At 40.4% G+C, this 25,322-nt stretch overlaps 1 protein-coding gene across 2 annotated transcripts in view; it reads left to right on the top strand.

The window, feature by feature from the left end:
- The window catches only part of unc13ba (unc-13 homolog Ba (C. elegans)), a 173,066-nt gene that overhangs the window by 96,486 nt on the left and 51,258 nt on the right, over positions 1-25,322 (top strand). The window contains exons 1-13 of one of the 2 annotated variants that reach the window (XM_087176060.1): positions 4,360-7,159; positions 7,999-8,021; positions 8,795-8,844; positions 8,969-9,044; positions 10,412-10,417; positions 13,695-13,769; positions 16,044-16,263; positions 16,684-16,911; positions 19,691-19,832; positions 20,598-20,767; positions 20,848-20,963; positions 21,393-21,556; positions 23,498-23,648. In XM_087176060.1, the coding sequence (XP_087032186.1) occupies positions 4,372-7,159; positions 7,999-8,021; positions 8,795-8,844; positions 8,969-9,044; positions 10,412-10,417; positions 13,695-13,769; positions 16,044-16,263; positions 16,684-16,911; positions 19,691-19,832; positions 20,598-20,767; positions 20,848-20,963; positions 21,393-21,556; positions 23,498-23,648 (4,209 nt within the window). In that variant the 5' untranslated portion in view covers positions 4,360-4,371. Of the gene's footprint in view, positions 1-4,359; positions 7,160-7,998; positions 8,022-8,794; positions 8,845-8,968; positions 9,045-10,411; positions 10,418-13,694; positions 13,770-16,043; positions 16,264-16,683; positions 16,912-19,690; positions 19,833-20,597; positions 20,768-20,847; positions 20,964-21,392; positions 21,557-23,497; positions 23,649-25,322 lie in introns of those variants that run through there. The other variant, XM_087176061.1, reaches the window with a different exon arrangement.

The raw sequence follows: 25,322 nt of genomic DNA, 5'->3' as shown, positions 1-25,322 counted from the left end.
TCTCCTTTTGTGTTTTTTATCTCTACAGGCTTGTACCTCAGACTTTTTAATCAAAGGACAATATTTTTTTCTAACACAGTTGCTCATCTTTTTTGACTTTCATGTGTAGAAAATAAGTATAAGACTTTTACACCTCACTTCACAACTTGTCAGATTGTCAATAAACCCGACACACACTTCAAAACAAAAAGAATGGCACTAACAAAGTTAAAATACAATTTTAAAAAATTGTTTCTCGTGAAATAACAAGTTGTTTTTAACTTTGGAAGATAAGAGGCTGTTTATGCTGCTTTACAAGAAACAGATTGAGGAAAACAGGTTTTTAGGGCTTTTAATTTATTCATATATTCAGAATTATAAGCGACAACCTTGTGTGTGTGTGTGTGTGTGTGTGTGTGTGTGTAAAACTCCTGTACTGGTTGAAAAGTTTCTACAGTGCAGTAACTTATATAAGCTGAGTCGGAACATATCCGCCTTAATGTGGTGGCTGGTCTGCCTTCAGGGAGGGATTGATTTAACTTTGACTGCAGCACATTTTCTACTCTACTTCCCTATTCAAAACCCATCCTTCACCACTTCTTAACACTGAGTATATACAGTACAGCTCCCAAAGTCTTCTTCCATCTCCTTAAATGAAATTACATTGCTTAATCTTTTTCAGTATTTCGTTAGACCTTAGTAGATGGGGATAAAATATGACCAAAAAGGTCTGTTCTGATCAGAAGTTTTGCACTTCTTCACGGTTTGTCTAAGCTCAGCTACAGAATACATTTCCTACAGCTAAAGGTTCTAGTCTAAATATTTTAACTAAAATATAAAAGATATACATCTCTGGTACAAAACCTTGCTAAAATGTGTCTGTGGTTTAACAAATATCCACTTTGTCTTCGGCTTAATGTGCTGTAACACACCATGGGACATTTCTGTTTATGTAGGATCAATACTGTTTTTAGGTGTCTGATGATAAACATGACATTTTAATTTGAAGGGATTTAGTTTGTTCTCCTGACCAATGAGACCCACAAAGAGTAAGTTCCAGTGTGCTGGTAAACAACGTCACAGACAGCCGATAGTAACAAGTGTTAAGGGTCAGAGCTACATTTCCCCTGTGACCACAAAACGGTCCTGTAAAAGATAAGCGCCTCAGAAAATGAATTTTAAAACAATATGAGCTGCGTTAAGGGAAGAAGAAAGCATTTTTACAGGCAATAAAAATAAAACAGAGGAAAGGGGATGTGATAAAGGCCCTGTCCAGACCTGTCCCTGGTGATCCGCTCACAAGTGGACAGCTCTGAGTACGTCACTTCACACCTGGAATTAAAGTGCGTCTCCACATATGTCTCAAGTGACCACTTGTGATCGGATCTAACTTCCTCACTCTATATGCAAATAAATATGCGTTTTTGTTCTTATCCAGTCCTGCCATGTCATAGAGAGAGAGAGAGCGGGGTAAGGAGGTGCTGAGTGAAGAAATGCTCTGCTGCAGTTTTACAATAAAACACATTTGAAGTAGTAAATTATTTTTGGTTCATTATGACTACAACTGTGGCAGGACTAATTAGACTGTGACAAATGCTGTCAGTCGAGTCGGCGGTCCTTGTGGCCCAGGACACTGCTAAAAGAAATTGGCCACATGTGGCTCAGGCCACCTTCGAATGAGGTCTGAGTGATCAGATCTCAGATGCGTCTTCAATGTGTCTTGGGTGCGTTCACACCTGAGATTAGAGCTGTCCACTTGTGATCGGATCAACCCAGACAGATGTTAATGCCAGGTCTTAACGGGGCCTTAGAGGGAAGAGGGGGGTGTGAGGCATTTCACATCTTGCTAGCTGTTTATTCTGTATCAATCCTGCACTACTAAAATAGCTTCAGGTGGCACATTAGAATCATAAACTGAATTTTTAAAACATTTCTCAGAGATCTAAAGTGCATTTATCAATGTAACTAACTTTGTTTGGAGCTATCAAGTTCTGCGGTTTTGCAGTGCACTGCACTCTTCTCATTATATCTGCAGTACATCTGGCAGAAAAATAATTGCCAACTGTTTTGACAACTTATAATAACTTTCATTTTCTGACTAAAAATACCAAACAGTCTCTAGTTCAAGCTTCTTGTTTGTGAGTATCTGTAGGTTTTGGATTGTTGGTCACAGAAAACACAACATGTCAGCTTGGGCTTTTTCCCTATTTTCTGTTAAATTTAATGATTAATGGATTAATCAGGAAATAATCTGCAGATTAACTGATGGAAATTATGGTTCGTTGCAGCATTGTATGCTTGGTGACCATTTTTTTCCTACAATCCAGGCTGGATCTTATTGCACATATTCACCTAACCCATGACGTGACAAAACAGATAGTTAAACAATCATGCATCATGTCGAGGCAAGACTTGATTCCACCAGTTTGCAGGTTTTTGAGAATGTGATGCTCATTTTGGCAGATTTGATAGCCATCTGTAACCTGAGCAAAGACCAAGGAGAGCATCTGTTATTTGGCCTTTCTAAATCATGTTGTCCAGTTCTCTGCTGTGTTAGAGGCAGTTTTATTGAGACTGAAATTCCTCGTGTCTTTCCTCACATATTCACAAATAATAGTCTCCAATTAAGCTTTAATGCTCCCTTAAGTCGATTTTCATGATACACGTCCTATTTAATTCAGTGCCATCCATCATTATAGATATTTTCATACTTGCTCAACACCAAATTTTGCATAGGCCACTTATCTTTTCGTGCTTGTTTAATAAAGAATGCATTATTAACCACCATTTCTTTGAGCGGTAAAAGAATGTGTAGAACTTGTCTTTGAAGCTTTTAAAACAAGTCTTAAATTTTTTTCCAATTAACTTGTAGAGTCATGCAGAGTTGAAATATCAAGTAATTACCCTGCACTCCAACATAGCCTGCCTTTACCTTTATTAAGAGGAAAGGGAAAGACCACCATGTGCTCAGAGTGTTAAAATCTGTCTAAATCTCAAAGATAAATTCTGGCTCGTCTTTTCACGTCCAACGTCGGTGTGACCATTGGTATACTGCTGCTACTGGTTTTCCTGCGACACCACGAGCAGTCTACCCAGTGTGAGTTTGGCTTCAACGTTTGCTTTTGCCTAAATTGCAGTGAATGAATTTAGACCTCACATCTGGTTCAAGAGAGCGTAAAACTGATAAGTCAGTCAATGAATCTCATTAAGCCCATTGTGCAAGGCTAATACTAGGTCTCTGTACAAAACCCACAAGCCCTGTGCTGTTCATTCCTCCTTTCACCACAAATTGAGACGGAGATGCCATGCGATTATATATTTTAATGTATGTCAGTTTATGGTTATGAAACGCTGGTGTCAAATATATGTCTTCTTTGAATTCTGACCTGAAAACAATGTTGATGTTATGTTGACATATTGTCAGTATAACTCACACCCTAAACTATTAGGTTTGATGGTCAGAAACCTGTGTGTGTGTCAGAGAGAGAGAGAGAGAGAGAGAGAGAGAGAGAGAGAGAGGATGCATTTTCAGGGTATTCCTTTCATTTTGCATTTACAAAACAAATAATAGAACCATCCAGAATTCAGTTTTTTAATTAGCACTCATACGTTCAGTGATTAGATCCTACCTATCAATTTAATCTTTTATCCTTCTGATGCTCAGCCAGGGAACTTTTGCTATTTAAATTAAATTAAAGAGATATGGTCAGCCTGGTCTGACATGGTCGGTGTGATCCGAAAGGTTGATTTAACCTGAATATCATAATTTCAATACGGTGAGGACAATATTTAAATGTCAGTCGTGCCATTAAAATATTTCAATGGTAAATTCACTAACACAAGCTGCAAGCTCCACGTATTCATACAGATAACAACATTAATCATATGATATGTTCATATTATCATTTAATACTTTATATACTGTGGGTCATTTCTGCTTTCGGCAAGGAGAGGAAATGTGTTCGGGAACACAGCACTCAGTATTTTGAATCAGTGCACAAGCCACTATGTCCCAGTGTTCCCTTATTTTATTTGATTTTATACTTTAAAGTTTACATATTAGATCTGAGCAGGATAGTGCTGTTTATTTGATGATGGTGAAGAGGTTTACCTCCATTAAAGAAGGAATGTAATTTCTCAAATGTCTTCTTTTCCCCAGTTTTCAGTTGACCTGAATGTTACAGTGGTTTTGGGGTTCACAAGTATTTTATCTTTGTCTTCCCATTTTAGTCATGGATCACTGATATTGACTGGTTGAGCTGAATAAGCTTCCAACAGGCTTTTTTTTTTTTTTTTTTTTAAACTATGAACTATGATACCAGGAGCATTTTGATTGTAACTCCCACTGACAATGTGGAGAACTAGATGAGGACAGTTTGCTCTCTTGAGAATATGTTCTCCCGGAATCGCTTCAATGGACAACATGGAGCAGGTGTTGCCCCTAAAGGAGGCACAAAGGCTAAAGTCCATCCACCGAAAAAGAGGGCCCCAAACCCCAGGGTAGCACTAGTCATTCGGGGTAAAATACATCGTCTCTTGCAAGGGTCTGCAGACCATCATGTCCCAGAGTCCCACCTCTATTACACAGGTATTGAGGAGGAGGAGGCGGAAACAGAGGAAGGCAGAAAGGAGCACAGAAGGATATATCCGAAGGTTAGTCCCAGGGCTGACGCCTACTCTCCAAAAGTATCAAATGGTAAAGAGCATGGAGTGGCACCAGGGCCGCCATGTGTAGGAGAGGTGGAGCTGAACAGAGAGGGATGTATAAGAATACCCTGCACTCTGCAGCATAAAAGCTCCAGATCCCCATCAAATATGAAGCGAATCTCCTTTGACCCTGGGATTCTGACAGCTGCTGAGCAGATGCGACCACCCTCACACTACAGTCCAATTGGCCCAGACATGAATGGTGCTAAATTTGCAGGGGCAGCCGGAAGAGATTTTTCTTCACCACGTATTCGGCCAAAGAGACCATATTCTACTGGAGACTGTGTAGATTACAATTTCAACAGAGCTCTCCCAGGTACGCTGCTAGAAGAGGATGAAGACAAAGAGGAGGAGTCAAGTGCCATCATTGAACATATTCTAAAAGAGCTGAGGGGGATCAATAAGATCCAGGAGGAAATCTCTGACCTCAGGGATTACCTGACCTCAGTTCGAGGGTCAGTTGAGGAAGTATCATCCTGTGTAGATGCAGTATTGTTGGAGATTGAGGGTATTCGTTCTAGCAACAAGACTGGTTCAGTGGTACATGCAGGCACCTGGTCAGGGGCAGGGTGCAAAGATAGTCCATCCCCTCGCAGAAGGCCAGCTAGTGCTTATGGCAGTTTAGGGAGTGCAATGCCAAAGTCTGATTTAAATCTTTTCCCCCAAGTCTGCAATGAGCGCCATAGCATCCATGGAGAATTACTGCTACCAAGGGCAGAAGAGTCTACTGTTTCCCCGATTGTTGAATCCGTGGATCACCAGGAGCTGGAGGAACCAGAGGATACCTCCGACCATAGCTCTGATATCCCAGTAGGTGCTTTAGCAAGAAAGCTCAGCTTTGGCTATCTTGAACGGCAGGATGGCCAAGACTGTCCAAGTACTAGCTCCTTGTCGTCTGGTCATAGTTCCAAGTCTGAATCCGACCTAGAGAGACCAATATCTAGTCATGAAAGAAAACAGCAAAGAGCTGATGAGAGGGATGAACACTGGACTAACGCTGGGCCAACACACAGTGCCTCTCGGGAATCTGCGTGGCATAGGGAAACTGCTTACCTCAGGGACAGACGTCGAGAGGAGCATGAAGGTGAGAGCCCTCCTTGCTGTGAAGGAGCTGGTAGCTGGGGTCACTATAGTGGAGCAGGTGGATATGGAACATTGGGGCAATGCTCCACAGGAAGCTCAGAACATCTCTCTGTTCGATCTAGTAAACATTACAACTCACCAGCCAGCACCTCCAGCAGAGAGGAGTGGCAGTCGCGGAAGAGAAGGTCTAAAAGCCAGTCTGGGATTCATGTTCCAGCAGATACCAACCTTGAAGCCCCGACTTTAGGATATGAGTGTGCTGCCGATTTCTCCTACCCTCAAAGTTCTGGTTACCATTCAGTTGACGGGCACGATGAAGAAGCAGAGAAATTTGACTATCAGCAATCAAGTGACCTCAGCTACACAACAGACTGTCCAGCTGATAGTTATCAGAGAACTTACTTAACTTGCGAAGAGTCTTCAGCAGTGACATGGACTGATGCATACTTATGTACCACTGTAGCTGACGTGGATAAGCCATTCGTCCAAGAGCATGAAGCGATTAACCAAAGCTTAGAAAACCGGCTCCCTCCCTCTGGCAGTGCAGACGTCCAAGCTGGTGGTTTCAATGTCAAGCGCATAGGCCGAGCTGTACTTGATTTTAGTTCAGCCTTGCGGGGTGCATTGCGGAAACTTGAAGTACCTGCAGCCCAGAATACTGGAGAGGAAACAGACTTTGAATTATCAATGTCTTCTGAGCTGCCCACAGCTGAGTGGCCTTCAAAACCTTTACGCTATGAGGCACAATTTGAGCAAATATCTGACGAAACCTCAAAAGGTCATGTGGTTGATAGCAGTAATGCTGTTGGGGAATTGAACAAAAACAATACACTAGACAGATCAAATATTTTCTCTGTGGAGCCTATCCTTGAAGAAGCCGACAACAGCCTTACACTGGAGTATACAGACACCTCCAAACATCCTCCTTGTTCAGATAAGTTCCCTCCATGCCTAGAGGAGCTGTCAGTCTGCCCTGACCCAATTTCCAGTAGCACTGCAATACTGCCTCCACCCGATGGCCTTACAGAACAACCTGCAGAAGGCTCTGCAGATGGTCTTGCAGATCTGAGTGGTAAGGCCCAGCTTTCGCAATGCACCACTGCAGAATCCCTCTCGGTTTCCCTCTCGGCTGATGAACCTACGGCACTGGAGGAGCAGGGAGAAACTGAGGAGCCACTGCCACAACAGCCAGCCGCAGACATTGCTGTGGCCCCGGAGGGCAAAGCAGAAGGAGATGCAACAGAGCCACCTGTGGAGATAAGCCAAATGGATGAACGCAGGCTGAAGTGCCTGAGAAGCTTCCAGCAGATTCTGCGGGAGAAGCGGGAGACCAGGCGTAACCTCGCCAGTATGACCATGTCCACCTTCTCTCAGGATGACGTTGAACAAGGTAGTCATAACTGCATTTTAAGTTGAAATCATCTTTCGTTCCATGACGTACATTTCGTCTTTTGTATTTTGTGAAACATTCCTTAATTTCGAGTCACTGATGAAAAGAGAGATACAGTTACAATTCATCTTTCTTTATTTTTGTCTAATTTATTCCCATTCTTCATGCTTTAAACAGCCCTCGGGGTAAAAGAGCATTGGCGTTTTTTGTATTTTAATTTATTCAAGTGGCTATAAATTACTCATTTATGATTTTATGTGGAGATAATAAATGTTGTTTAACTTTTTGTGATCATAAAAGTATTGGCTGTTCCTTTTTCGCCTCACCTTTCTGCCATCAAAGCCTCTCACTGTTGGGGAAACTCTTTTATCTGGTATTCTCTTTGAGTACGTTCACAGCGGTTGTGAATAAGCCCCAGTATCAAAAGTCTGTTGAGTATTTACTGTACCAAATGGTCTCTGCTGATACACTAACTTTCTACCCCTTGAGAGTAATGTATCATCTGCCACTCACGAGTCCCTTACTCCACTCTGAGGCCCCTGCAGTAGCCATTTGCTGAATTAGAAAACATTAATTATCTCCTTGGAAAGCAAGCCTGAAATTAAAGAGGAAGGAGAAGGGAAATATTAAGGGTCATTTTCTTGATAAATTATACATGTTAATGAAACATTTATGACCTCAGACCCCATCTATCTGAAAACTCAGAGGCAGCGCTGCTTTTAACATTACACAAGCATTTATAACAAAATTAATAATCCAGGGTGTGTCTTGTTATTTCGTATGATGAGTCAAACAAGACCATGACTGTTTTTCTTTTCTGCCTTTCTTTGGTTTTACAGATGGAAGTCAAGATGGAGATCAGGTTACCTCTTTCGTGGTTTCTCTCTCGTTAACATTATAAACGTCACATCTTAGAAGAAGTTGCTCTTTCTGTACAATATTTTGTGTGTTTTTTTATTTATTTTTTATTTTTTTACATTGTATTATATATATATCTGTTTATTTAATTTTCCTTTTGTTTGTGTTTGAATTGTTTTCTGCCCATTTATAGAAAAATATTCACTTAATCTTGAAAATACCATCTTTCAATTCAGCGTTAATGAAATAGCTTTAGGTTTTATGAGATTTCAGCCTTAATGCATCTGTGCCCTGTTGTTTCAGCCATAAATATAAAAATGCCATACAGGAATAGGTCAGTATTGATTAGGACGCAGTATTGATGAAATGTAGTATTGATGTGGAGTCTGTCAGGCAACACCATGTTTGTTTGTTGTGTTACTGTCACTGTGTTATCCTCTGCACTAGCTGTCAGACAGACAAAAATACACAGATAGGGAGCACAAGTCAATATCTGGTGTGTATTTACTGGGAGTATGTGTGGTTTGGGAGGTGTTTACTTTATGAGGTGAAGCCAGATTTATGATGCTCATATAATGTATGAGGACAGTATAATTGATTGAAATGCAGTGCTGGAACTCAACCAACCCAGTTCGGTACCACTGAACCTGTTTCTTCTTCTCACTTTTTCTTTTCTCTCGTGCTTGTGTGTGTGTGTGCATGCTCAAGTGTTATAAAACCAATAAAAGCTATCGGCCTTCAAATGGCTAAACGCCTGACCTGTGACTTCTATTTCAGAGCCGAGATCAAGATGGTGACCCCAGCAAGCACCCATGGGCCAAGCCGGGGTCAGTAAACACTTCTTGGCGTCTGTGTGTGAATTAGAGAATGGGATTATCTGATACAGTGTTTGCACCTGGATTTTCTGTATTTAAATATTGTGCATTTTGTTATTTGTTTGTGTGTGTACAGGGGAAACGCACCGTTTGGCATTGACAGCATGCCAGACCTCCGCAAGAGGAGGCCCATTCCCCTTGTTAGTGAACTGGTGAGTACATGTCACTCCAAGTCAGCCTCATGACATTTTAATTTTGACCTTCACTGAACTAAACGTGGTCAGACTCAGGAATTTTTGCTCACCACCTAAATACAAACAACAAACTGCATATTGAGGATCATTTATAGGTTAGATTTTAAAGTTTTATCTGATGTGTCCGCAGTTTATTGAACTAGGATGATGGCATACAGAATGAATAACACGTGAAATTAAGTCTCCAACGTGTGAGATTTGTCTAATATTTGAGAATAACTTTTCACTAATTACTAAAGAAGTCACAACTCCAGAAACACTTGCAGTACACAGAAAAACTTTATTAGACAGACGCGTTTTGGCTTGTGGCCTTCATCAGGTTCATCACAAAACACATTACGAGTAACATTCGAATAGGCTAAGTATGAGACAGAGAAAAAATAAACATGATTGGCATATGTTTGTACTAAAGGGACCTTGCCCTTAAATGAATCCATTTGATGTGGCGTACGTCCACCTCAGAAACACTTCAATTTACAGAAACCTTATAAAGCGCTATAAACACATGAGAGGAAACAAGATGCAACATAAAATACAAAGGTCATCATAAAAACACATAAATACATCCAAACACTGCAAATCCAAATAATTGAGCCATATAACACTTTAAAAACTAATACTATAAAAATTATAAACACATTAAAACTTGTTAACTGAGAAGTCCTTGCTCATTCCCCCTGGAAATAAACTTTTAAGATAGAAAATCCAAACTGCCTCCCTCTTCCTCTGAGATTGATCATTACCACCTCTTTGGCTGCGCTTAATCACTTCTATGACCATAAAAAAATTATGAAATGTGATGTTGCTTTTCACTGAAATGTCTTGCAACAGGACTAGTTATATAAGGTCATTAATTACTATTGAGACTAATGACTAAACATAAATAACTATTATATAATGCTGTCTCCAATGCTTCAGCATATAAATGTATTTACAGTCAGGTTGCATGGTTTGTTAATGATATTATCACAAAACTCAAACACCAACGATGTGAAACAAAGTCACACTTGAAACCTTTGTTCCTCAACAAACTCAAAATGATTAGATATGGCAGGTGACACCGACACTGACACAGGTTTGACTGATGTGTTTTTTTCATTTCGTCTGAACAGAGAAAATCATAGAGATGTAGAGAGTAAATACTGGTAGACCAATCATGGCTTTATTTTTCTTATTTTCTGTTTTGTCTTACTTATTAGTAAGAAAAATATGCATAGTGTTGGTCGATCCCCTGAGACAGGAATCTATTTGTTTGTCTCCTAACCATTTCTTTCTTCTTCTTTTTTCCTTGCACATGTTGCCTCCCTCCCTTCGTCGACCCTCAGGCTATGGTGAGTAAAACAAAAGCGAGAAACACAGTTTGTTGGTGGTCTGTGTTTCAAACCCTGACTGAAGTGAAACACTTCGATCCGCTCAGTGTGAAGGTTTCTTATGCGCATTGACAGAAATCAGCCACGAAGCACGCACACATACAGTCCATACAATCACACACTCATACAAAAATATCTGTCATTGTTCACCTGTATTTCAAACAGTTCTGACAAACACAAGAAAAATCAATTCCTTCTTGTGAATGCTTTCAGCTTTCCTTCAGCCGACTGATGCGTAGAGAGCAAGAGGCTTTTTCTGTGATTGGTGTTTTAGCTACAAGTCCTTTAATTAACAGGCTTGTCTTGCTGTGATTCAGCATCTCAACAGCTCCATTTTTTAAATTACACACCTGCCTCTCTAAACAAACAAACGCTGATCAATGTTTTGGTAAATTGTGTCTCTCTCCCTGTAGTCTAACATTTACTTTGAAGTACTTTGGGTAGGCTGAGATGTACATTCAGTGGCTAAGCTCTGTCATCCGAGCAGTTAAAACTATGAATATTCAGTCGCTGAGATCTAAGAGACTTGGCTCATCTGATTAGAGAAACTTGTCTCCATTGAATTGAAAGTGGATCCTCCAGAGTGAAGGTCACACTTTCAACAGCCAGAGTCTTGGTGAAAAAGCACCCGTGAGGTTTGAAGAGACATATAAAAGCTCTCGCATAGTCTGGTTTTGTTAAAGCTATATGAATCTTTTCCACATTAAAATGTGTAAAACAGCCAGACCGATGTTATATATTTTCATGAGTTGTGTACTTACATTATCCCAAATGTTTCCAGCAATTCTCGAACCTAGAGATGATTTTAATCATGTTAACGGCCCATTGTAGTTGTCTGTCAGAACTTCAAAATGGACCTTTATCCAGTTTTAAGCGACATTTTGAAGATACACTTTTTATACCTTGGTCGTCTCCAACTATATGTTTTAACCACATGAAGGATTTTAATCATTGGAAGAAGTTTTCAGAGAAACAAGCTGAGAAACTGTTAATCAGCTTAACTCCCAGCCGCTCCAAGTTGTCCTACGTTTGCCAACGAGCATAGATGAATCACTGAATTTTAATGTGAAACTGCTTCATTCAGTGTGTTTACCAGTTTTAATCCCCCGGTCCGTTTGTTATGGAGAGGAGGACACCTCTGTGGATAATTCGGCTGTCGGTAAAAACCTCCTGAACGTCTGAATCATAAGTTACCAGAGAAACAATCAAAACAAAGGTTAGCGGTGGTCTCAGCTCCCAGCCCTTCCCTGACGTCCCTTGTCCATTGGACAAAGTAAAACTGCTTTATTTAGTGTTGTTAATGGTTATAGTCACTGGGTCTGTTTGATTTGGAGAGGAGGAGACCTCTGCAGATAATTGGGCTCCTGGTAAAAACTTAATGAGTCACTGACAGTGAAGTGAATCCAAACCAGGAATGGTGGCGGTGAAGACAACAACTCCCATGATCCTACGCTACTTCACGATGTCGCCAAACGCTTTGATTGAGATAAATCCCTAGTGGTAGAAGTTATGTGCTGCGTGTTTAAGTTTTAGCATTTCAACTTACACAACTCATGAGGAGATGGAAAACAGACAGGAGAGAGACAAAGACTTGGCAATAAGACCATAACAACCCAAAGGATCAACAAGCGAAAAAAAATAAAATAAATAGAAGAGTGGTCGTAATTAATTTGTACGTTTTGTTAGTTTGCTACTGTTTTCAACTTGTTGTTATGTTACACGCAATAGTTTGCCAGCACTTCTGTGGCCAGTGTATGAATTTTTAACATTGATTACACTTTCTCTTGCTCCTGCAAATGCGCACTCTAGGCCTCCTTGATATCTCCCATGATTCACGGTGCCCTGCTGCCACACAAACATACAAAATTCAAAACCTAATGGAGCATGGTACACAGCCCCATGCTGCATCACAACAGCACACACCATTGTTTTTGTTTTCCAGCATCGATTTTGGATAATGCTGCAGAAAAACAGCACATTTTCTTCAGTCCCCCTGCTTGGCACATTGACTTCTTCTTCTCTTGTCAGGTGACAGCGTGTGTACTTCTATGGTCTTGTACCTGTCAAAACCGATGACGAGAAGCTCAATGTTGAATCGCTAAAGCATCCAGAGCTCGAAAAGTCTCTGCATGATAAAAAATAATATTTCAAAAAATATCCTGGTGAGCCATCGCTGGAAAACTTAATCACTTCCAACTCAATAAATATGTTCTTTAATATGTTGAAGTCTGGTGTTCTTCAGACAGAAAAGGTGCTGTTTGAAGGAGAGCTCAAAGAATTCAAGCACAAACAAGGATGCTAATGAGAGAGCTAATCCCCTTAATAAAAACACACAAACATAAATCTTAATTAAATTATCATCAGTCATTAGAACAATGATGAAGCAACAGGTTATAAATTGCCTCATTGCACTTCACTAAAATACAGTTTCCTTAAATGAAGCGATATGCAGTGAGCTGATGATTCACAGAGTCCTGTAGCAAATAAATAGCAGTAATCAGTTTAAGTTAATGATAACTGACAGTGTGCGTCAGTGAAATGCTATGAGCAGAGCCAGTTTGAAAAAAAAAGAAGAAGCTGTGCATCTATTTCAAGGACATTTCTCAGGTGTATCAAAGCTTTAAAGTGCTGCTGTAAGGATGAAAACTGCATTAGAACTTCAGTATTTTGTTTGTGCTGGAGATGAAGAGAGGCTGTTCGAACCGTCCTGCTCTAACGGCACGTCCACCCTGATGAACTAAGCTAACTAGGTGCTAGCTGCATCATATTTAACAGACAGACATGAGACTGCATCAATCTAACGCTCAACGAGAAAGGGAAAACGTATGATATCCAAAATGTCCACAAATTAGTTTAATGCATCTCTCAGTTGCTTTAGCTAAATTTAATATGCAATGCTAAAGTGTTTATGATAAAGTCCAGATCTGGAGTAGGACCAAAAAAAATGTAATAGAATGCATTCAGTGAAGGACCTCTAACATGTCGCAATGGAAGAATATATGAGTGTTTGTCCTCAAAGGGATTAAACAAAAGATGTGTTACGTGTTTCCGACAAAAGTGTGTGTTCAAAGAGAAAAGGAGAACAAATTATGTTGTTTGTGCAAGTTCAAGTTTCAACGGACCTTCGAAGCTGAAAGAGCCCAACATCACTCAGGACTGATTTCCTGAGTTTTTATTGCCTCTCACACTTTTGTTTTGTTTTGTTTATCTCTCATGCTTTTCTCTCTCTGCCTTCCAGTCTATCATCCAGTCCAGGAAAGCTGGGCTCGCCCACACACTGGCCACACGGACCTCCCTGAAAGACGAAGAGCTTGTGAGTCGCCAAATGCATATGCCACACACACACACACACACACACACACACACACACACACACATACTGAAGCTATGACTTGATGGTTATCTCCTGGAAGACTCGCTGTCACTTCGATGCCAGCTAATGAGGATCCACACAAACCTTAACTTACATTTACAGACACACTTTTCCACACGTCTCTCACTATGTTTACTCCTCCTGTCATTATTCTGTAGCCGTATTGTTAATATGTTTTTTTTGTTATTTTTTTTTTGGAGATCCAATAAAGGCTCTGAATTTTTTGCCGAGTCAGCTTCAGGCCGCTTCAGGTTTTAATAAAGCCAGCAGCAGCAAGGCTTCCCAGACTGCTTTGTGCCTTTCATACTCTACAATGTCAAGTCATAATGGTGATTACATCACATTAGGAGGTGAACAGAGCAGCTGCCAAATCTAAAAGATTAAAATTCATACAGTATAATTACACTTAAAGAGACTCCAGAGTAAAATTAGAGATAAACAGATTAAGGGCAACAGTTTACCGGAGAGCTGCCTTTGTCATTTACAGATTAAATGCAGGCTAAACAACATGGGCTCTGCAGGTCAACAGGTCAACGTAGTGTTAAAAGTTGTATGCTTGTAGGCTCTATCAATCAATCAATCAATCAATCAATCAATCAAACTTTATTTGTGTATCACTTTTTGTATCACCAGATTCACCATGAGGCAACTCGTTTTTATTAATTTAATTAGCTGATAAATGTAAACTGATGTGGTATTAGGGCAACGATCCTGATGTATTGTCAGAATCTAGTTTTAATACCTTAAATATTTCAGTTTACATCTTCCTTGGTGCATGTTGACATCTGGAAAGTGTTTTGCCCTGAGTGCACGTGCAGATTATTCAGTTTGTTTCTATTACGGTGTGCACAAGTGTGTTTTTGTGAAAACATACACAAACATATATACAGAGATACATCCAGAACCAGCGCACAGTGTGTGTATTAGTTACTGACCATACCAGATTTGGGTGTTGCACATTCAGAACACAGGAACATATTAAGACGCACTGTTTACTGCATATGTTCAGTGCTAGCCGTTTCTCTGTTGGACTATACTGACAGATGAAAGTAGCATATGCAGGGAAATGTGCAACATTTTGTGCTGGGCTCATAAACACATATTCTGAGCAGATATTCACAAGTTGACAACCTTTGGAAACCATTAAAAACTTGTGCAAAATCGATGCCAAAATGATTTTTTCTTTTTAGCCATCCACTCATCCACACTATTTTAGGCATAAATAACATTGGCAGCAGCAATGGTAGAAAAAGGTAGTGGAAAATCTTATTATCTATAAGGGATTGTGTTTTTATTTACAGAACACTTTGCAGTGACAAGGAAGTAAATCAGAGGCAATAAAATCAAGTAAAAGCACAGGACAGAAAAATCATGTCAAAAGGCACAAGGAGTTCAAACGGCACAGGTTGGATCAATAAAACTTAAAGCAGTTAGAACGAGACTGAATGAGAGCAGCGCCTGAGATGACAGTGAGAGTGGGTAAAAGTAAGAGCAATGGAACCCGAAAAAGAAGAAGTAAAACCATCTTTCTTCTATTATTACCAATATGCCACCATTGCTACTATAATAATAATAATAATAATAATAATAATAATAATAATAATAATAATAATAATGATAAGAGCGATGATAATGACTCACATGCCCTCTATTCAAATTCTGTCTTTACCAAATCAAACTGGGCTTCTAGTCAAGGTGTCCTCTCGTTGTGTGGAGATGCGCTCACCTCCGCCCGCGCTCCTCCTACACCGGACAACAGCAGAATTTATTTCATCAGAGGAGAGGCCAAGAATTATTCAGAAATATGCACCGTCATACACGATCACATTTCTCTGTCATTTTAATGGATGCCACTTGAAAATATCTTTTAATTCATTTTTCCAACACCTATTCGCTGTCAATGCTGCAGACAATTAGAGTAGCTTACACAGTTACTAAGTCAGTCTGTTTCTATTGTTGTTTTATCATTCTTCTTTTTGCATTTTGCTCTACCAATCTCCTGCGTCACCTCGCATACCACCACCTATACCACCAACCCTTTCTCTGAGCTTGTGTTTGTGTTATCCGCTTGTTATCCGCCTGTCCTGTCCCTTATCCTTAAAAACTCTCATGTCTTTCTTTCTTCCTTTGCTTATTTTATTACACCCTTTACCTCCCTCCATCCTTATGTCTCTCTCTCTCTCTCTCTCTCTCTCTCTCTCTCTGCTTAAACAGAAAACCCACGTGTACAAAAAGACCCTGCAGGCTCTGATCTACCCCATCTCCTGCACCACGCCGCACAACTTTGAGGTCTGGACGGCCACCACGCCCACCTACTGCTACGAGTGTGAAGGTTTGCTGTGGGGCATCGCCCGGCAGGGCATGCGCTGCGCCGAGTGTGGGGTCAAAGTTCACGAGAAATGTCAAGAGCTGCTGAACGCTGACTGTCTGCAGAGTGAGTAGCGTTACTGAACTACATGTACATGAAAACTGAATCCCGGGCCAAACATGGCCAAAAATCTCCATGGTGTTTTGGATATTTCAAAGATATTTCAACAGATTTCAAAAAAATTCAAAAATTTCCCCTGTCAAAAGAAACATTGAAAATTTGAAGATATTTCAGGATTTTAGTGAAAACGACTGTTAAAAATGTTGAACAAGTGGGAAAACAGAAGGGTTGCACAATATACCTGAACCATCAAAATCTCGCTCAGAAACTTAAAAGGAAAAATGTGAAAATGTGCCTGTGATTTGAAATGATTTAAATAAGGTTGCTCATCTATTTTCTAGTTTTCTAGTTCTGTTTTTCAATGTGAACCTCTGGAACTCATCGTCCACCTTCTTCTTCCATTTCCTCTCACCCTGTCGTCTCCAGGAGCCGCCGAGAAGAGCTCCAAGACGGGGGCTGAGGACCGGACGCAGCACATCATCATGGCCATGAAGGACAGGATGAAGATCCGTGAGAGGAACAAGCCGGAGATCTTTGAGGAGATCCGCAGGTTGTTCAACATCTCCAAGATGATCCACGCCCAACACATGAAGAGCATCAAGCAGAACGTCCTGGACGGCTCCTCCAAGTGGTCAGCCAAGATCACCATCAACAGTATGTCCAGTGAATTTCTAACTTTGAAATGGAACAGTTACCTAATTAATCAATTTGGGACCATTTACCCTTTGAAAACGATTTTATTCTAAAATGAATAAATATGTTGTAGATGACAGAAACCCTGGAACAAATGCACTACAGGAGTCTCTTTTAATGTCTTCTGTCTCTTTCTGTCTCTACCAATCATTATCACAAGTTTCGTTTTCTGTCTTTGCTCCTGTAGCTATTTAAATGACTCACTTTTCACAGAATCATTCAAAGAAAAAGTAAAACCACGACATTAAATATGTATTAAATAAATGTTTGACAAGACAAAGAAAAGTCCAACTTTACAGTTGGGTTACTGTCGAGCTCATTATCAGAAAATCAAAGAAAATGTGCCGACTCCATATCCAACCTCTCTTTCTATTATTACTAATGCACCTACTCGACCCACCTGTGAACAGTGTCCATAAGGCTTGTGGCAACAGGATACTGTGTGTATGTGTGTCTACGCTTAAACAGTGTGTATAACACTCATCTCTGTGTGACGTCAGTCTGCAGGGCGAACTCAAGTGTTACATGGGTTTTGTTTTTTTGTTCTCACCGTTGGTTTCAGCCTTTTAGAATTTTTTTTATATAAAGTTGTGTGTTTGATAAGTTAAAGGCATCAGGTGCTCTGGTAGCGGCGTGATAGATTGTTAGAAATTGTTTTCTTGTATATTAGAGAGACTGTTTTCTAAAAGAAAGCTGATAATTAATCAGAGGTCAGACCAAGCAGCCTTTAGACAACATTTTCAAGCACATTTTACGTTTGTATAAGAATGGTGGAAAGTTACAGAGACAGTTTTGTTACACATTGAAATCCCAGCATGTTGAAGGAAAATCTGGAGGGTGAAACTCATCAACAGTTTAAGTCTCTGTGCCCTGAAGGAAATCAGCTGCGAAAACAGCAGCTGTGTGAATGTGAAGCAGAGCGTGTCGGGTTTCCCCAGATAAATACCTAAAAAAAAATCCAAAAAAGATTTACCTATCCCATGAAAGTTTCCTCTTTTATCTGACAGCCTGCTCTCAACTGTGGAGGAACTTTTGTTGAACTGTTTATCTCCAAGCTTGCCAGACATCATCAGGACCGCCGCTGTTACCAAAGCAACTAGACACATCACACCATATAGTGGCAGCAGCGTTGCCATGGCAGCCATCACACCTTGCCTTTCCAATCACCAGTGATGAGCTCCATTAAAGAGGAGATACTGGGACAGGCGTTCACCAAGTGTTTTGTTGAAATTCATTGATGTTCAGGGACTCACTTTTCTGTTGATCAAGGTCAGGAAGCTACTTTTTGATATGGAATTAAAAGATTTTAATAAATATGTCAGCATTTACTCAAGAATGCTATTTTAGCTGAAGGCATCACAGATTTTATTATAAAGGTCTGGTGCATAAGATTTGTGACGTTCTCTCTTTAGCCAGCATTGTCCCTCAAACATAGTGGAAAAAATTACAACTCTTTCATAGGAACCAAAAATCATTACAGCTGCTGGAAATTGTCACATTTTTTAAGTTTTTCAGTCACATCTGAAAAACAATCAGACATAACTTTTTACTCAAACCCAGTTTTGTCTGTAAGCCAAGTTGTGATTGAAGTTGATGGTGGACTGACAGGACACGCTCGACAGAAAGCTCTTTGAAAAATCATTTGATTTCATTAGGGAATATCTCGACTAATTAATATTCAAAATTCTCTTTAGCGCAGCTGAGATGCATCAGCCACAGACACTAAATGAACCAATAGCAAATATGTAACGGGGACTGGCGTGGTGTTGAGTTTTAAATGCAGAGGACTTAGTGGCTGCTGTTTCCAAATCATTTTTGCATTTCAAAACATGGCGTTCATGTGTGTGTATGAGTCTGTCAGTACGATGCATCTTGTGCTTGGTACCTGCTTCACCTGCCACACCTCAAATGATGTGACACTTTGCAGCTCGGCCTTTGTGTTGAACTTTTAGTCCATTACCTTCCTGCAGGTTTTATTGTGTAATGTAATGTTCAGCTCAGCTTCTTTGTCTCCAGGCTACAGCTGTAGTTAAGACCTGCAGCTATAAATAGCCTCACTCATCAGTATTTGCTGCAGATCTTCTCGCTTTCCTTCTCACCTGGATTAAAGTGGCAGCGAGGGTGGCAGGGATGAAGTTGTCCTTCAATTTAAAAAACCTCTGTGCTACCTGTTGACCTTCCATCTCAAGGAAACGTCTCCAGACTCAACCCATAAGCCTTTAATCTTCATCCATCGAAACATGTTTTCTGTCGCTTGGATACAAGTGAAGCCAGATTGATGGTGTTGTATTTGTTTTATTGTGACACCGTTTGAGCTGCTTCATATTTCAGTTGTTGCAGAGCGGTATACAAACAATATGCAGAATACAAAGTGCAAAAATGAAATTAAAAATATCATGAATATGCATGTTGGCTTTTATCATCCAAGCATACTGATTACACTGTTGAAAGTCAGGCCATGTTGTGTCTTTAAAGGATCTTTGACCAGTAACTTTAGCGAGAAACATTATTACCCAACATCTGCGTGTGAGTCATGAGTTTTATGTTACGAGCCTTTGCATAACTGCGTGGGCGTCATCTCGTGTTTTGGTGTGTGTGAATGAGAAACAGAAAGATGATGGGAGAGAGTAGGTGTTTGTTGTTCTTATGCAATTTTTATAGTTATTCTCTCTCTCTCTCTCTCTCTCTCTCTCTCTCTCTCTCTCTCTCTCTCTCTCTCTCTGTGTGTGTGTGTTATCAGTCGTCAGTGCACAGGGTCTCCAGGCCAAGGACAGGACAGGCTCCAGTGACCCGTATGTCACCATCCAGGTTGGCAAAACCAAGAAGAGAACAAAGACCATCTACGGCAACCTGAACCCAGTCTGGGAGGAGAAGTTTAGCTTGTAAGTGCCGCGTGTTGTTTTTCTACCTGCTTGTAAAACTCTGAAACTGAAACTCTCAGGGGTCGTGCAAAGAAAACAGTGCCACTGCCACAGTCGGCTTGCGCTGTAGATCCTTTACTCAAACGCCCATAGTAAACCCACACAGGTGATTTCACTTTGAGCAGAGCTGTTGTAAAGGCCTACGTGGGTGTGTGTACAGATCCACCCCTCCCCTACCATGTGTTTGGTACAACACATCATATTTATTACTACACGGAGTCCAATGAAAACACATGTGGGAGTGTGCAAAAGAAGTAAGAAGTAAAATTCAGTTATCAGCAAAAGTCCTGCATTCAAAATCAGACTTAAATACATCAATGGTAGGTAGATAGTAATTAATTATTATCTGTTTTATGATTATACGTGTAGATATTATATTTCTGTTTCATTACTGTCAGATTCCTTATTAAAGACTGATTAACAAATAAACTACTACTTATACCACTTTATATACTGTTGGGTAATTTAATCTCTAACCAATGTATTTATAAACTCCTCATTTGTTTTCTATGTACAATCTTATATTCAAAGCAACTATAGTTAATGATGTTTCTGCTTCATGTTCTGCTTAAAGGAACTAAGCAGGGAAGCTTAAGGTGGCTTAGTGTTTTAAACATATGCTAATTTGCCCCGTTCATGAATAGACTCTGAACCTCAGCCGTCTGCTCCAACGCTCACTCATTTGTTAAAACGACACCCCACCCACCTGTCCCCATGTCACCACAGCGAGTGCCACAACTCGTCCGATCGCATCAAGTTGCGTGTTTGGGACGAGGACGATGACATTAAGTCGCGAGTGAAGCAACGTCTGAAGAGGGAGTCTGACGACTTCCTGGGTCAGAGCATCATCGAGGTCCGGACGCTGAGCGGAGAGATGGACGTCTGGTACAACCTGGGTATGTGTGTGTGTGTGTGTGTGTGTGTGTGTGTGTGTGTGTGTGTGTGTGTGTGTGTGTGTGTGTGTGTCCACTTACAGAGAAGAGAACAGACAAGTCGGCGGTGTCTGGTGCCATTCGTCTTCAGATCAGTGTGGAGATTGAGGGAGAGGAGAAGGTGGCTCCCTACCATGTACAGTACACGTGCCTTCATGAGGTAACACACACACATACACTTTTCAAACTGACAACAGACCTTCAGTAATAAGCAAAAGTATCTGGCCTTAGGCTGTTGGTGTATTCATCACAACACAGACACGTGCACGGTGGCATTTTACCTGAATCTGTAGAGAGTTGAAAACCAGTCGAGGCCACGACCATAGAAACAGAAAGACACAGATGATTCTTTATTTTCTTCACAGATTCATTACTGAAACACTAAAGCAAATCCTCACATTTAAAATTAGAACCAGTGGATATCTGATATTTCTGCTTGATAAATGACTTTGAAATGTCAAATGCTGTATTTAGCTGTAATTATTTCTCATCAAACTTTGAATCTCAGCTTACTCCTGTATATTAAATTCCTGGATGTTTTTCACTTGACTGATGCTGACATTTGTTTGTTTGACCTCTTTCTGTCCAGAACATGTTTCACTTCTCCACGGACATAGAGGGAGGCGGCGTGGTGAAGATCCCAGCGGCTGTTGGGGACGACGCGTGGAAGGTTTACTTTGACGAGGTGCAACAGGATATCGTGGATGAGTTCTCCATGCGTTACGGCATCGAGTCCATCTACCAGGCCATGACGTGAGTGTTACTATCTGTGAATGAACGTGCGGCGTAAACGTGCAGACGTGTCCGTGCTTATGCTTTTGCTCCAGTGGTCGGTTCATTCAACAGGCTCTGACATCAGCCAGTCATGTGGTTAAATCCAATCAGGAAATGCTTCAAATTAGTGTGTGTGTGTGTGTGTGTGTGTGTGTGTGTGTGTGTGTGTGTGTGTGTGTGTGTGTGTGTTGAAGTGATGAGAGGTGGGCAGGGTTATCATGAACTATAAACAGCATGCAAATTAGTTTATCTCATCTAATGAGGAAAGATGACCTGTCACTTCAGAGATTTCCCAACTGTTTGATTGAATCATCGTAGGCAGGTGGCGAGGAAGAGCCTCCGTGAGCACACACACACACACACACGCAGTCACACACACATTTACACACACTGGTTTAATTGCATTAATAATGTTGTAATTTGACCTTAAAGGCACAGAGAATCTCTATGTATTTGTTCTGTGTTTTGGATGAAAGAGCGCAATCACATAACACAGTCACACTGGGAAGCATTGTGTAAATTAAAGTTTGAGCAGTAATGGCTCAGACTGTGTCCCGGTGGGGTTTGAGGATATGAGCCAATCAGCAACACGGCCAAATGAAAATGCACACGGCATTTTCCATTATAAAAGTCTCACGGAAAGCTGATCTTCGGTCACACTTTGGCTTCTTCACTGGAACTGTTGGCAGAATTCATGCAGCCTGTCAGGTGTATAATGTTTTATGTGTTTGTATTGTATGTGTATTATTTGTATAGCATTGTGTGTGTTTAAGAAATGTCATAGATAACGCAACATTTAACTGGCTTTAATAAATAGATGCATACAGGATGTTTTCCATGGCCTCACAACCTTCAAAGCTGCTAACATCTGTATAAAGAAATGTTAAGTAGAGAAGAACAAGAGAAGTTTGAAGTCCGGGAACAAAGACACACATTTAAAAAATAAAACGGGAAGGGTCAAAATCAAAGCATATCAAGCAAGGGTCGAGCTTAGAATATGTTTGATCCTACACTTCCCATAATGCAACTTGATAGCCTCTTTCATTAGGCCCTTCCCTAACTTTACACCCCTAATCACTAACTTAGGCTCCCTATGTTCATACACGACTAAACTAAATGTAATCGCTGGCTTGATTCTGTTTAAAGGCTACTTTTTTCTTTTTGAATGAATGAATGAATGAAGGATGGTGGATGGAGGACGAACAAAATAACATAGCTGTGACACCACAAACTGGGGTTCACATAGGTTGTGATTAGTCTTCCCCATCACGTGTCGACTGATCTTGAGTTGCCCCTAAATGATATTAATGTGAAGGAAAACATTCAGTATTTGTGGGCTTCTCCAAATGCTAAAACAACTGCCAGCCTGCCACTATCAGTTTCAATCAATACAGTCGTCTACACAGGCAGTGAAACAGCTCGTGACTCACTTGCACTTTATACAAGTAACTCCATCCCAAGGCAGATTCTAACACGTCAAATATTGTAATATTGTCTATAGTATATACCAGGACCGATGGAGAAATATGGTGACAGTTTTACAGTAGTTTGATTTCACCTCAGTTTAATTCCTTTTTGTTTGTTTCCATCCCACCTTTCAATCTCGCCTTTCTGTCGTCTCCAATTATGTCCAACAATTTCCTACATCCCTTCGTCCATCTGATCCTGCATCCTCTTCCTATTCTGTAATTTATTTCCTCCTCCCTCCCCCTGATCCTTCTCCGGCCTGTTTATGTCTTCTTCTGGACCCTTTACTTCTGTCTCCACCTGTCTCATCCTCACTTGCTCCAACCTATCCTCCATTATTTTATTTTTTTTACTTCCTATGAATTTTAAACCTTCAATCTCCCTCCTTCCAAACCTGCTCGGCTCCTTGTTTTTCTTCTCTCTCTAAACCTCCTCCTTTCCGTTCCTCCCTAGCCATTTCTCCTGCCTGTCATCTAAGTACATGCTGTCGGGGGTGCCAGCAGTGATGAGCACCCTGCTGGCCAACATCAATGCCTTCTACGCCCACCCCATCGCCTCCACCAACGTCTCCGCTCCGGCCAGATTTGCAGCCTCCAACTTCGGGGTAAGTGACCACCACATTCAATAAAATCAACACAGATAAACACCAGTATTTTTTATACAATGTGACAACTCAGACCATTTGGCAGCATGTTTGTAAAGTGTCACCTGATGAAACAATGTAAGAACTAGATCCAGTGTAGACGCAACTTTCAGGTTTTGTTATGCACCTTGGGGGTCACCGTGGAAGCCCTAAACTTTTGAGCATTAACAGGTGATTGGACTTGAAAACAAACTAACTTAGACACCTATCTTTTACTGCAGTGGACAGGAAACAGGAAACCACACCAGATCCATACATAAACTCTATCATATCTGATTGAAAAAACAATGCTAAGGTTATAGAAGCTAAATTATATAAAGTTAAGTTCTGCCTAAACTTTACCATCTCAGATTAAATCAGTCTGAAACTGCTGGTCTTAAATTCGAGGTCTAAAACTACATTAGCAACCTAACATTGCAGCTGAGGTGTCTCTGTGCTTGCCGGTTATTAATGGATTATTTATCAATGATATATTTAATTAAAGACATCACATTGTGATCAGTCAAATCAACACTTCTGCATAATCACTTTCTATTATCAGTGGCTCATTGGTGCATGTCACCAAAAAGCAAAGTACTTTATTTACACCTGCAATATAAAGGAGGAAGTTAAAAGGTAAACTGATAAAAACACAAGATGACTTGAAAAATGAAAGCATGAAAATGACAACACCAGTTTGCTAAACTAGCTAGCAGACCAACTAGCTTAGCCAGCTAAGGTTAGCAAAGCCGAAGGCTAAAACACGTTGCTTAGATTAAGAGCAGAGTCCAATCAAGCTAAAGTTAGCATCTTGTGATAAACATATGATTTGCACAATTGGGAAACAACAGTTTGAGCATATCCATTGTAATTTGGGTTTAGGATGCTCAAAAGCTAACAACTGTGCATCTAAGTGGCAAATATTGACTAGCTAGCTAAACCTAGACGTCTCATGGCTCTCTTTGTAAAGGCTATGGGCTTGTTCTTTCTCTGCCTGTTTCTTTTCCCTCTGCATGATTCATCCAGTCACATCTGATTTTTATATGTGCACCAGTTGATTCTGATGAAACTGTGGACTTCCAAAAGCATGTCCTCCATCTTAAAATTACCCTGACGTGGACAGTGTTTGCATCGCAATTACAGGTCAAAACAATGTCACTGTCATGTGATTGTCAGAAGAGTATCTGTGTCCACTAGTGTTCTTAGTGGACAATGTGTTTACCTCGTTATTTGTCTTTCCAATACATTTCAGACTAATACACTACACTATTAAAATATTGGCAGTCAAAGAAGTCAATGAATTCAGCTTTTACATTCAAGCTGCTCTTACCAAAGATCACCACAAAAGGGTTATTTAATTATTTATAAGATTATTTGGGATTGAACATGTAGGTTTTAGTCACTGTAATATAATGTAAAACACTGATTTAGGAAATCAATATTCTCTGCAAGCCATTCTCTCTAAAAAGAGAGTCAACAAAAGAGAAGACATTTATAGACGGAGGCATGACTGAGATTTCATCTTTTAAAGGTGAAAAATGTTTGAATTAGCCTTTAAACTGCAGTTTGACTTTATGTAGGTGTCACAAGGTCTTCCACAGATGGTGGGCCTGAGTTGTCTGTAATACTCAAAGCTTTATGCTCTGAAGTAGCTGT

Source organism: Seriola lalandi, unplaced genomic scaffold (genome assembly GCF_002814215.2).
Source record: "Seriola lalandi dorsalis isolate HSWRI2012SDOR001 ecotype SW California unplaced genomic scaffold, Sedor1 jcf7180002054524, whole genome shotgun sequence".
In the NCBI taxonomy this organism is placed as follows: Eukaryota; Metazoa; Chordata; class Actinopteri; order Carangiformes; family Carangidae; genus Seriola; species Seriola lalandi.
This window is presented reverse-complemented; position numbering and strand designations above follow the sequence as displayed.